The sequence below is a fragment of the Pan paniscus genome, chromosome 3 (genome assembly GCF_029289425.2).
Source record: "Pan paniscus chromosome 3, NHGRI_mPanPan1-v2.0_pri, whole genome shotgun sequence".
NCBI classification, from domain to species: Eukaryota; Metazoa; Chordata; class Mammalia; order Primates; family Hominidae; genus Pan; species Pan paniscus.
The window spans coordinates 80313213-80326871 of record NC_073252.2 but is presented as its reverse complement, the minus strand read 5'-3'; the positions used below and the strand labels follow the sequence as shown (position 1 = coordinate 80326871).

At 38.6% G+C, this 13659-nt stretch overlaps 1 protein-coding gene across 3 annotated transcripts in view; it reads left to right on the top strand.

Moving 5' to 3' along the window:
- Positions 1–13659, top strand: part of ATP10D (ATPase phospholipid transporting 10D (putative)) — a 114059-nt gene that overhangs the window by 53356 nt on the left and 47044 nt on the right. For all 3 annotated transcript variants that reach the window (XM_055111571.2, XM_003816019.5, XM_055111572.2), the window contains one exon: positions 8486–8724. In XM_055111571.2, the coding sequence (XP_054967546.1) occupies positions 8486–8724 (239 nt within the window). The remainder of the gene's footprint in view (positions 1–8485; positions 8725–13659) is intronic.

Sequence of the window (13659 nt, the reverse complement as noted above, 5' to 3'; positions counted from 1 at the left end):
AGACAAGTTAGCACTTCATTGTCTTAATTTGTCTCTGCTTAGTAATGAGATTTTTACCTTTTTATATGTTTTTCAGTCATCTGAATTTCCTTGGTAAATTAATTGAATTATTTCCCTGTTTTTTAAATGGGGTTTCTTTGTTCTTGTTAGTCTGTGGGAGAGCTTTTATGTAAGGTCAGGGTTAATGTTCAGCTTGTATGCTTAGTCTAGATTGTTTGTGGCCAGCGCTGATGTTCATTTGTGCACTCATTTAAAACAAGTTCTTAAATACTTAGGATATCAACCCTGATGTTATATTATCCTTTTCTTCTATATGTGACAAATATTTTTCTGTTTCATTATTTATCACTTATTAGTTTTCTATCACTGCATAACAAATCACCACAAACCATAATGGCTTAAACCAACACAAATATGCTGTCTCACAGTATCTCTAAGTCAGGACTCTGGGTATAGGATAAGTGCCTCCTCTGCTCAGGGTCTCCCACCAGGTTGAAATAGAGGTGTCTGCTGAGACTGTGATCTTATTGATGACTCATCCTATGCTTAGCTTACTGGTATTTCGCAGAATTCAGTGTACTGAAGTTTTAGGACTGAGGTCCTTGCATTCTTGCTGCTGTCATCCCCGACTATTCGCAGCTCCAAGAGGTTGCTTGCTGTTTCCTGCCAAACAGCCTCACCACAGCAGAGCAGTTTGCTTCTTCAAGGCCAGCAACAGAATTTCTCATTTTGAATCTTTCTGACATCAGGGAAGTCCTGAATCCTTTTTAAAGGACTAACCTAATGAGATCATGTCCACCGAGGACAGTCTTCTTTCAAATTACTCAAAGTCAGCTGATTAATTACATCTGCAAAATCCTTCCACTTTTGCCACATAGCATAATTTAATCATAGCATAGTCACAAGGTGCATCTACCACGGGGGACAGGACTCTTCAGGGCCATCTTAGAATTCTGCCTACCACAGTCTCTAAACTGTACTTCCAGTGTCTTTTCTTATCAAAAGGTTTATATCTTTGTTATATAAATTTGTCAATTATTATGAATATTATGATTTCTGATGGTAGTGTTGAGCTCAGACAACCCATCATACCTGGTATTGTTAAAAAATATACTATATTTTCTTCTAGGTACATGTATTTTTAAGTCAACTTTGGTAACCTGTGAGTGAGTGTAAGGGGTAAAATGTTAAGTGTTTATTATGTAATCACCATGCAAATGTAAAATATAGCTAATCATATTGAATATGATGACACTGCATTATGTTTTATAGTAAAATTTAAAAGCCATCACTAACCCCCATCAAACAGAATAGATCACTGTTAGCATTTTAATGCACTTTTGGGGTCTTTTTTTTAACACATACGTATATGTTTTTGTTTTTAAGATATGCATTTGCACGCACACACATTTATGTTTTTGTCTTTAAAACAGAAATGGCATCGCAGTGTGATTTTACTTTTATAACCATTTTTCTTAAGACTTCATCATTCATTATTCCATAAAATGGAACCACATTAATAATGCTACGCTAAACCTCTATAGTGCATTTGTGAGGTTAGTGTTTTCCTGAATTATTTGACCACAGATCCCCATTTTTAGGAACTGTCCTGCAGCAACAATGTTTCATAAAATATACAGTGAGAAGCACTGCTTTATTTTTTTGTATTTATAACACAAAATTTTGTGTTCATAACATTCCAAAGAGCTAATACTAGCCCTCCTCCACTCTAGTCACTGAACATACATATCCCTGCCCAAGTGAGTATTTTTCGTTTATGCCTCCTCACACAGAAAAGATACCAAGTGACTGGGAATCAAATGCTATCCTGACTGAACTGTAATTGATAAGCTACCTGTTTGGGAACCAAAGTTCTAGAGGTACTAACTTTGCCTTTGACCACTTCTCTACCATAGACACACCTAGAGCTTCTGGTCTTTTTTATGCAGTGGTTTAAAATTAAACACATGTGTATACACACACACACAAACTAGTGGAGACCAGTTCTCTCTAGAAATTAATTCTGAGGCATATTTTCACTGAAGTGAAAACTATTTTAACAGTGTATCTGTGTTTTAATGGCTAGTCCTTTAGGGTTTTCTGCAAAAGTGTTGCCTAGGAGATAATTTGGTGAAGAATATTGCTGCTTGGAAACAACCTCTCACACATGGACTTGCACTAAACACACCTGACAACACCATTGTATATTTTAAAACCTTCTAGCTTCGAAATGTGTTCCATGTACTGGCAGCATCAGCAACACCCGGGCATGCTTTTAAATTGCAGAAACTCAGACCCCTCTTCAGAGCTTCAATTAAATGCATTTTAATAATATCCCCAGGTGATTAATATGCATATTAAAATTTTAACAAGCTACTCCTTTAAAAGACTTTAAAGAGAATGACTTTCTTAAGAATAACTTTTAAATTTAGGATAATTTTAGATTTACAGAAAAGTTACAAAAATATCCTGGAGGGTTCCAGCATGCCCTCATGCCGTTTCCCCTGCTGTTATCATCTTGCATTAGTCATATGATATATTTGAGATAAGTAATGAACAAATGCTGATACATTATTATTAATTGAAACCCATATTTTATTTGGACTTCCTTCATTTTCACCTAATGTTCTTTCTCTGTCCCAGGATCCTAGCTAGGATGCTGCATAACAGTCATCATTTTGGTTTCTCTAGGTGACAGTTTCTCAGATTTTCTTTCCTTTTGATAAACTTAGCAGTTTTGAGTGGCATTATTCTGGGATTTTGTAGAATGTCCATCAATTTGGGCTTGTCCAGAGTATACCTTTATGATGCACAATTTGTTAATCTGATTTACATGGAGGCTGTAGCATTGAACACTTTTCAAGAACAAGGATTTTGGCATCAGGCCTCCTGAGTCTGCATCCCATTTCCACTACCTACAAGCTGTGTGGCCCTTAACAACTATCTAATTTCTCTGTGCCTCAATAAAAAGGATCAATGACACTATCTATCTCATTGGATGGTTAAGAGAATGAGAGAAGATAATTCACATAAAGAATTTAGAACAGCAAATGGCACAAAATGAGTTCTCTATAAATATAGCTGTTGTTACTGTTGTTGTTGTTGTAAATATTGTTAAAATAAGAAATAGGCCTATCTCTTAAGGAGCTCATGGTCCGATGTGGGAGGCAGATATGTAAACCTAAATTATCATGTTCATTGTCATAAGATATAAAGTCAGTGTTCTTGTTCCATCTTGTTTTGATTTTCAGGCAGTCAGTATTGGAGGTGGATTTTGCACTGATTAAGGCTTGAGATGTTGAAGCCAAGATACTGGATGTTCTTACGATGCTGGAAATGTATGGGGAATTTGTTTAGAACAAAGGTTTATATATCAAGGATATATGGGTGATACAGTTGGAGGAGGTTTAGCTGAGTGTGTTATTTACAAGCAGGCAAAAGTTAGAATGCTGGAAATGTTTGCAGATTTAGTTCATAGTGAAAGGGTTGATGGAGGATTGATGATACAATTGAAGGAAGCTCATCTGAATGCTGTTCACCTTTGTTTCGGGCCCTTTGGAGAGCACATTGAAAGTATGATAAACTTTTTGTTCTGTAGACTCATGCCCACTTCTTCCATATATCAAACTGATGCAAGTAACAGGCTATAGGAAGATTACTGGGTATTTGAAGAGGGGAATGGGAAGAAAAGACAGATCGGGGATTAAATAATGAAGAGAAATAAAGTAGACAATTTGGTACCTATCTCAATACCTACCTTCAGACAAAGGAAAGAATAGACTTTGTAAGTTTTTTCTTATGAAGCAAAAAGTAAGAATTCCTGCCCTGCTTTGAGGCATTCATGTAACTATTTTGGAGTCTACTTTAAGGTAAGTATTAAGAAATATTAAAGAAATACTAAGAAATATTAAAAGTCATAACGATTTGGATAAGTTTTATCAATATTATAATAAACCTTTGTTTCTCATACAATATATTTTTTTAACACAGGGTCTCACTCTGTTACCCAGGCTGGAGTGCAGTGGCATGATCTCAGCTCACTGCAGCCTCAACCCTCTGGGCTCACGTGATCCTACCACCTTAGCCTCACAAGTAGTTGGGACTATGGGCACATGCCACCACACATGGCTAATTTTTGTATTTTTTGTAGAGGCAGGATTTCGCCATGTTTCCCAGGCTGGTCTCGAATTCCTGGGCTCAAGCTATCTGCCAGCCTTGGCCTCCCAAAGTGCTGGGACTACAGGTGTGAGCCACCACACCTGGCTTCACACCTAATTTTTATAAAATTCTCACTGAGCCTGGAATTATAGCTCCAGTAGCTTTGTTTTCTGAATCACATTGTAACTTTACTGGTCTATTTCCTTTTTTGAGAAGGAGTCTAGTCTCGCCAGGTTGCAGTGAAGTGGTGCGATCTTGGCTCACTGCAACCCCTGCCCCTTGGGTTTAAGCAGCTCTCCTGCCTCAGCCTCCCTAGTAGCTGGGATTACAGGCGCCCGCCACCACACCCAGCTAATTTTTTGTATTTTTAGTAGAGATGGGGTTTCGCCATGTTGGCCAGGCTGGTCTCAAACTCCTGACCTCAGGTGATCCACCCACCTCAGCCTCCCAAAGTGCTGGGATTGCAGGCCTGAGCCACCGGGCCTGGCCTATTTCCTTTTCATAGCTTCCACAAAATGATTAAAGGTTGAGTCACTTCATATCTTCTTGATTCCACTTTTGCAATTGTACTGACTGAACAAGTTTTCCCTACAGTAATAGCTGAGCTACCTGGAACTATACTAATTATATAGTTGCATGACGACTGATTTCCCTAATGATGGCTAGAAGTTGCACGATCATTAAATATAGCCTCCACGTTTATATGTGTTTTGAAGTACAGTATTACCCCCTTATCTGTGGTTTTACTTTCCACAGTTTCAATTACCTTTGGTATAGTAAATTAAGATATTTTGAGAGAGAAAAAGAGAGATCACATTCACATAAGTTTTACTACAGTATATTGTTATAATTATTCTATTTTATTATTAGTTATTGTTGTTAATCTTTTACTATGCCTAATTTATAAGTTAACATTTATCATAGGTATGTATGTATATGAATAAACATAGTATATTTAGGGTTCAATACTATCCATGGTTTCAGACATCCACTGGGGGTCTTGGAACATATCCCCTGTGAAAAAGGGGAAACTTCTGTATTTTTAAAATATTTTTTAAATGGTGTTACATCATCAATAAATTCCTTGAGCTACTCAAGGATTTATCAGTCTCAGCACTATTTGGGCTAGATTAATCTTTGTTGTTGGGGGCTGTCCTGAGCATTGTAAGATGTTTAGAAGTATCCTTGGCCTCCACCCACTGAATGCCAGCAGCACACTTCACCCAGTTATAACAAGCAAAAGTGTCTACAGCCATTGCCAAACCCCCAGGGGACAAATTCACCCCATGTGGAGAACCACTGAGCCAACTTATTATATACAAATCACTGCTGAGGAGCTATAATATAGTGGGTAGTGTGCTGGCTTTGGAGGCAGAAGACCTAAATCGAATTTCCAGCTCCACCCACAACTAGCTGTTTAATCATGGTTGAACTGCTTAATCTCTCTGGGTCTTAATCTCCTCAGCTGCAGAGTAGGCAGTGATAGTTTCTACCTGATGGCATTATTTTGAAGATAAAAAGGAAATAGGTATACATATATATTATACACACACACACACATATATATATGCATGAAAAAAGGAGGATCTCAAAAAATATTAACTTCCTACCCCACAACTTTCCCTTAATACTAGGGATATTTCATTGACATGTCTATTGATTCATTCATTTATTATTCATTTAATAAATTTTTATTTAAATGAAAAAACATGGACTCATTGAAATTAAGCAGGGGATATTGGCCATGTGTTAAAAATTGGCCCTGTTAACATATATAGGTAGATTCAGAAACAGTAAAGCATGGGGCTGTGGAGTTTAATAGAACTGATTTTAAGACTAATTTGTACCATTTTTGTGAGATGGGGCAAATTACTTAAGTTTATTTATTTGTAAAATGCTGGTATTAATAGCATCTGCTGAGATATAATGATTAAATGAGGCAAGTGCCTGGTACATAAGCAAATGCCTGGTACATTCTGCACATGTAATCTATAAATTCCCAATGAGTGGTATGAGTAAGAGTCAGTATAGCTACAGAGGTCTTTGTGGAGGAGCTGGCATTTGAACTAAACTTCTAAAGATATTCAGTATTTATGTAAATAGAAAGGACGCAAATGAATATTTCAAGCAAAGGCATAGATGAAAATGGAGGAGATCAGAATCTCCGGGACACAATATGTAAACCAGTTTTTGAAGCTGGAAGGTCATACTGGGAAACATTCCGTGTTGTTTAGGCAGATTATATGATGAGACTTGCAGAGCTGGGAAAGATCTTAAAGTCACCGAATCCAAATCGTTCATTCTGAAATGTTTCATTCTGAAAACAAAGGCCCAGAAACAGCAAGTGATTTTGCTGAAAGCCACTTAGTCTTTGAAAGAGTTGGTACTGGAACCTAGGATCACCACATAGACCCTTAGCCTCTCCTTGTCCTCAAACAATACAGACAAAAACTATTATAAAAAAATAGAATGTGCAAACATTCTTCACTTCATAGAATAACTTACCCAAAGCCATACTTTATCCTGTAGCTAAATAGAGAAGACTGGCAATCCAACAAGCACATATTTATCGATGGTCTATATTCCAGACACTGGATACAATGCTGAACAATTCACATAAGGCCCCTGCTCTCATAGAGTTTCTATTAGAGAAAATATTCACAAATATATTACTTTTTTAAATCAAGAAAAAAATTAGCGATAAGTACTTGGTAGAAAATTAAAATAAGGTGGTATAATATAAAATGATTGGATGGCCACTTTGAACTGGAGGGTCAGGCAAGGCCTCTCTAAGTGGGACATGGGGCTTAGATCTGAATGACATAATCTTGAAATTCCATAGGAAAGGCTTCCAGTCAGAAGGAACATCTAGTAAAGAAGCCCTCAGGCAAGGGTGAGCTTGTTACTTTTCAAAGTAAAGAAAGAAGGCCAGTGAGTCTGGATTTTAGTGGGCATGTAGAAAGAGAAGTGAAGTTAGATAGGTCAGCAGGGCTCTGATCATCTTGAGTTATTTAAGCCAGGATAGGGAGTCCAGATTTTATTCTAAGTGAATTGTAAAGCTACTGGAGTGTTTTATGCAGGAAGTGATCTGATCTGCTTTATCTTTTAGGAAGATCACTCTAGCTACTATTTGAAAAATGGATTGCAGAGGGGCAAGGAGACCAGTTATGAGACTATTGCACTGGTCCAGTTGAGAGATGATGGTGGCTTGGACTAAGGTAATGGATATGGAGAGAAGTAGAGTTATTTGAGATATTTTTTGGATGTATGGAGGACAGATGTTAGTTATACTTTGAAAATAAGAAAGAAGATAGGAAATTAGGAGGATTCTAGATTTCTGGCTTAAGTAACTGTGTAAGTCGTTAAGTTTCATTTACAAAGATAGTACCTATCAACTGCTGCTTTGAAGGCTGAGATTATCGTATTGGCAAAACAGACAGAATTCTCTGACCTTTTGGAGATTGTATTCTACTGGATGATTCAAAAAATAAAATAAATAAGATATATATGTGTAGATGGTGGTAGGTCTTGGCATAGGATCTATTATAAATTGTGTGGTCAGATCTGGGAAGTCTTCACTTCCCAGTGAGGTCATTTCAAAGATGGGACCAGTTGAGATCACCAAGGAAGATGCAGGTAGAGAAGGAAGGTGCTTCTGCAGCTCTCCAGTATTTGAGGACTAAAAAGAAGAGACAGCAGAAGAAACTAAGAAGAAACAGTCATTGAAGTAGGAGGAAAAACAGTTAAGTGTGATGTTAGAGAAACCAAAAGAGACATTTCAAGAAGGAAAAAATGGTCAAGTCTGTTGGATATTACTAAGGGTTCACATAAGATAAGGATGGACGTGATCATTGGATTTGACAACATGGAGCTCATTGGTGACCTTGACAACAGCAATGTCAGTGGAGAGATGGGGACAGAAAGCCATGAAATTACTTAAAGAGAGATTGGTGTCAGTGAAAGAGGGAAGAATTGTAAGGGTGAAGTCATTGAGTTCAGGGAGGTGAGATTCAGATGACAAGTGGAGAATTTGGTGTCTGAAACAAAGAGAGATGCTTTGTAGGAGGAGGAAAGGCCGAGAGTATGAGTACCAATGCAGATAAGTAGGTAGATTTGATGATGGAAAAAGAAGGGAATTTTGATCTGATTGCTTCTCAGTGAGGTATAAGGTAAGTTCATTGACCAAGGCTATGGGAGGTAGGCCTTGGCAGCCAGGTTTGAAAGGGGAGGAGATGGTGTGAAATAGCTGCTTAAGTAACTGCCTGATATATTCAACTTACAAGTGGCTCTTCTCAGACATTGACTCAGTGTGCTTTTTATCCCACAGCCAGGAGGTTGGAGTCCTATCAGGAAGCTGTCTCTGAAGATGAAGATTTTATAGACACAGTCAGTGGTTCCCTCAGCAATATGGCAAAACCGAGAGCCCCCAGCTGCAGGACAGTTCATAATGGGCCTTTGGGAAATAAGCCCTCAAATCATCTTGCTGGGAGCTCTTTTACTCTAGGAAGTGGAGAAGGAGCCAGTGAAGTGCCTCATTCCAGACAGGCTGCTTTCAGTAGCCCCATTGTAAGTATGAATGCATGACTAGAGTCTTGCACATCCACAATGTATGATGAGAGAACAGCCTTGTAATTATGATAGAGTCAAACTCTGTTGTCTTTTCTACCTTAGAAGAGACTACATGATTGCAGCTCAGCAAGATCACCATACATAATTAGAAGTATAAACAAACAATATCACACTAGTCTACTTTTAAAAAATAACTCAATGTTGAGAGGTAGTATACCATTTCTGAAAAAAAAAAGTAGAATATTTCTGGCCAGGGCTGATTATGTGTGAGCCTGAAGAAGGCTGCCTTGGTTTAAGAATCATGGCTCACTCTTAGAACCAGCAAAGCTTACCAGAGTTATCTCGTAGTCAGATAAGCAAGTGTAATTTATAGGGACATTCATAGGCCATGTGGTACATTGAAGGCCTTTTTATTGCTCTGTAATCTCCCAAATCCCACCAAACTTGTGGTTTTTCCCTATTCCTGGCTCCAGAAGGTCATTTTCTAATATATCAATTTCAGAGCTCAACAGAATGTGTTCATGAGTTCCAGTGGGAAGTGTCAGGAACTGTCTAGTCACATCCATTAACAAATCCATTTTACTCCAGAAAAACTAGAGGACCATGTAGATGATGGGGAAAAGAGGGAAAGCTGCTGTGTGAAAAAAATTAGAAATTTTTGCTGTATTTAAAATTACCTGTATAAAAGTTCAATTTCCTTCTTTGCCTTTTACATTTTATTAAGTCTTGTGTTTTACCAAAATGAGGATTTCCCAGCCATCAGACTGATAATACCTACAAAATAGGTGACATAACAAGAATAAACCAGCTTTGGGGAAGCTTTGTGTTTCTACATTGAATTTCTCATATGGTTTTCACAGTAGAGACATGATATGAGTAGACCCCTGGGGTCTCATTTGTCCTGGGAAGGCCTCGAGCTTCCCAGGATCCTGGCTCTTCTCAAATTGTCAACAAATGCATAATTACAGCAACTGGAGTGATCATTTTAGTCCAGCTCATTTCTGTGGCACTAATATAAAAACTATTATATTATATCTTAGCCATATGTCAAGTGATTCCAAGACTTAATATTTCTCCAACTTTTGAAATGGAAGAAGAATGTACACAGTTCATTCTGTATACTCATTATAAGCCCATATCGGAAATATATTTTTCTTCTATTTTTCTATCGATATATTTTCTTCTATTTTATCTTTTTATCTATCCTTGTATTGAACTTTTCATTTTCCATCCACCTGAAAGTAAGAACATGTTGGCTCTTGTTTAGACAGAAGCAGCACAGTTTGGTAATAAGGTGGATCTGTGCCACACCTTATTGGTTTCTTGATCAAACCTCACCCTATTCGTGGAACAAATGATTGGTTATTTCTTAGTTTAAAGTCTTTGTCCCTTTATAGATAAATTTACCTTGTCTAAAATATATTCTCTCTTCATATACTACCTCTATCCATCAAATCTGGTGAAATATTTATTTCTTTAAGAACTAAATTAAAAATATCACCTTTTTCTGAAGACCTCTCAGATTCTCTTCTTTCAGCATCCGAGCTCTGTTTACACCATCCCTCCGTCCCTCCGTCCCTTCATCCACATGGCATTGGTCTTATTTCTGCCTCTGGCAATCCACCATTAACTCCCTGAGAGAAGGATTTATCCATCTTGAGTCAACATCTAGCACAAAGGCTGGCACGTCCATTCTCAATAAAGTATTTTTAAAGATTGTTGAAGGAAGCTACTTACCAGGCTGTCTTTTCATCTGGGCCATTTTCTTTTCATTTGCCTTATACTCCAATGTCATTGCTGATTATGTGGATGCTCCTGTGCTGCTGTTACTGTTGTCCTTGTTTTGTTTGTGTTTTGCAAAACCATACCCCTAATATATAGAATAACTAGGTCATGGTCTTCCTCAATGTATAAGATTATTTCTCAATCTTGGTCTAAGCAAGTTGATTTTATCTTTTTGAAGACTAAAGATTATTTTGAGAAAACTACGTAATATTTGATCTGAAAAATGAGCATCTGCAAATATATCATATAAAATTCTAAAAGCCCATCTGTGGAGCCCAGGTTAAGAACGCCAGCTTGAGGGCATTCTGAGAGTTGTGATGTCTACAAGTGGAAGGTTGTAAGATGGCACCCTTCAAAGGAGGCGAGTTACAAGCCAGCAAGTGAGGATGCTAGGCAGGGTGCTGATGAAGATGTACCAGCCTTTGGGCATTAGAATGTCACTGAGGCCCATGAGTCCTGGGTTCATATTACCTATTTTAGAAATAGAAACCTCTACTTTGTAAGCCAGTATGTTTATGCGTCTTTAATCTTCTGGAGTTTTTCATTCAACAAGCATACTGTTTATTCTATATGAACTTGCTCTTCTCTTAGATCTTTGTGTAGCTGTCTCCTTTCTGTCATTGAGCCTCAGCTCAAATACCTTCTCAGTGAAGCTTTCTCTGTCACCCAGTTCCAAGTACATTCCATCTCTCCCTTGTCTCTCTCTGTCTCAATATAAAGGCATCTTATTTATTTGCTGTTGGGATAGTTTTGGATCTACTGTCTCCCCCAGGTAGAATGTGAGTTCCCTGTAAGCCAGGATCCTGTCTGTTCTATGCACTCCTCTTACCTTCAGGGGTGCCTGGCACCATAGATTAGCAATAAATATTTATGGGATAATGAATTTATTAATGAATTAATGGAAGGCATGGCACAATACTGGACATGGGGATATAAAGTGAATAAGACGTGGCCTCAGCCTTCAGTTTTGTTCTAGATAGAGAAGAGAGACATATAAATGAATAATTATAAACCTGTATTAAAGATGTAGTCATAGTAGTTAATCCAAAGTATAGTAAGGTCACAAAGAAGGGAGTGATCACCTCTAAGGGAGTGAAGAAGGATCAAGAAAGGCTGCCCGGAAGAGCTACAACTTGAGTTAGGATTAAACTAATGAGTAGAGAGAGGTTCACAGATTGGAAAAGGAAGGAAAGGCATTTGGAGCTGACAGCACGTGGTACATGCAGACATTCAGAACCACAGGGCCAAGGGAGAACGTGGTGTGCAGGAGGAATTGTCAGCATGTGGTTATTCACCTTTGTCTTTTTTTTTTTTTTTTTTTCAGGACTGTGTTATTTAGGAATCAGTGGGGAAGGGGTGGTGGCAATAGAAGATATTTGTGTCCACTCTTAAGCCAAAGTTGCAGTGGTGGAGTGGTGAACGCTTAAAATGAGTAGAGTGGCATCTGGCAATGAAATCAAAAACCTTGGGTAGAGGTGGAACTAGGGGAGGAGTGAAGAACAGTATTAGAGCTCCTTGGTCAACTTTATGTCCCATCTAGAGTGTCTTTGTCCACTACTAAACCGTGGGTTTTTAAAGTTTTGCATAAACAATTATAGTGGGCTGCTGCTTCTCTCTGTTTTAAAACAAATTTAACATTTAAATTATATGAAATTTAAAACAAATTTAACATTTAAATTATATGAAAGCCATTCAAAAGATTCAACCAACACTATTAGAGGGCAAAGGGAGTTTTGGCCAGTTTTTACTTGTTAATTTGAATTTAAATAGAGGAGAGAGAGAAAAAAAAGGAAGGAGTAAACCTGAATGTGAAATCTACAACTTAGTAATGTCATGGGGTTGGGGGGGGCGGTCCTTGCTCCCAGAGCTCCCAAGATGGTGGCGTGTGGCTTCCAAAATGGTGGTGGGCCACTTCCAAGATGGTGGCAAGCCTCGTGTTCTCTGACCTGGGGTTCTTGGCCTCACGGATTCCAAGGAATGGAATCTTGGGCCATGCCGTGAGTGTTATAGCTCTATTGGAAGCCATGGGTCACGGAAGAGAACCATGGAACCCCTGACTAGTGTTCAACTCAATTAGGATGAACCCAGGCACTTAGCCGTGCAGGAACAATGGCAAGTGGCAATGGGTGCCTCACTGGATCAGGAGCACAGCAGACACCCTGCCAGATCCGCAGGGGTGGAAGTCAGCGGCGGGTCTGCGATGGTGGCAAGCAGCAGTGGTGGACAGCGAGCGAAAGCTCAGCTCGAGCCATAACAAACACGGACCAGAAGAGTGCAGTTGCAAGATTTAATAGAGTGAAATAGAGCTCCCATACAAAGGGAGGGAACCCAAAGAGGGTAGCCGTTGCCGGCTCCAATGCCTGGGTTTATATCCCTATCCTTGTCCCTCCCGCTGTGCTCTCAGGCAACAGATGATTGGCTATTTGTTTACCTCCTGTTTTTTGCCTAATTAGCATTTTACTGAGCTCTCCTTACTATCTGATTGGTCGGGTGTGAGCAAAGTTGCAAGCCCCGTGTTTAAAGGTGGAAGCAGTCACCTTCGCAGCTAGGCTTAGGGATTCTTAGTCGGCCTAGGAAATCCAGCTAGTCCTGTCTCTCAGTAGGAAGGCATAATAGGAATTATGAGGGTAAATCTAAAATTTGAGATAGGCAGATACCATGCAAGATTAGGACAAAGATACTAGACTCTCACCAGGAAACCAAATAAGGCATTGTTTACATTATAGGAAGCTGTCTACATCATACTCTGTAATCTGTGCTCTCTTGTGAAGTAAAAATTTTCTTGAATTTTAAAAAGATATCTACTTGAGCCCAGTGGGAGGTAATATGTGTTTATTTTCCAAAGAGTGACATCTTTTTCCTCTGGTTGTTTCTCCCTCTCTTTCCTTATGGGATATGAGATTAGCAAATTATAGTAACATATGACAATACACTTTTATTGCTTACCCATGTGTCAAGTACTGAGTTAGGGATCCAAAGATCAATAAGATATGGTCCTTACTTTAATGGGCCTTCCAAATTCTCTGGGGAGAGATTCCATACCTATGTAAGGAATTATTTAAAGCAAGATGGTTTGAGTCTGGTTCTGAAGTTAGCAGGCATCCAGAGAAGGCAGAAGCCACCCATCACTGACAAGAGAGCAAAAGC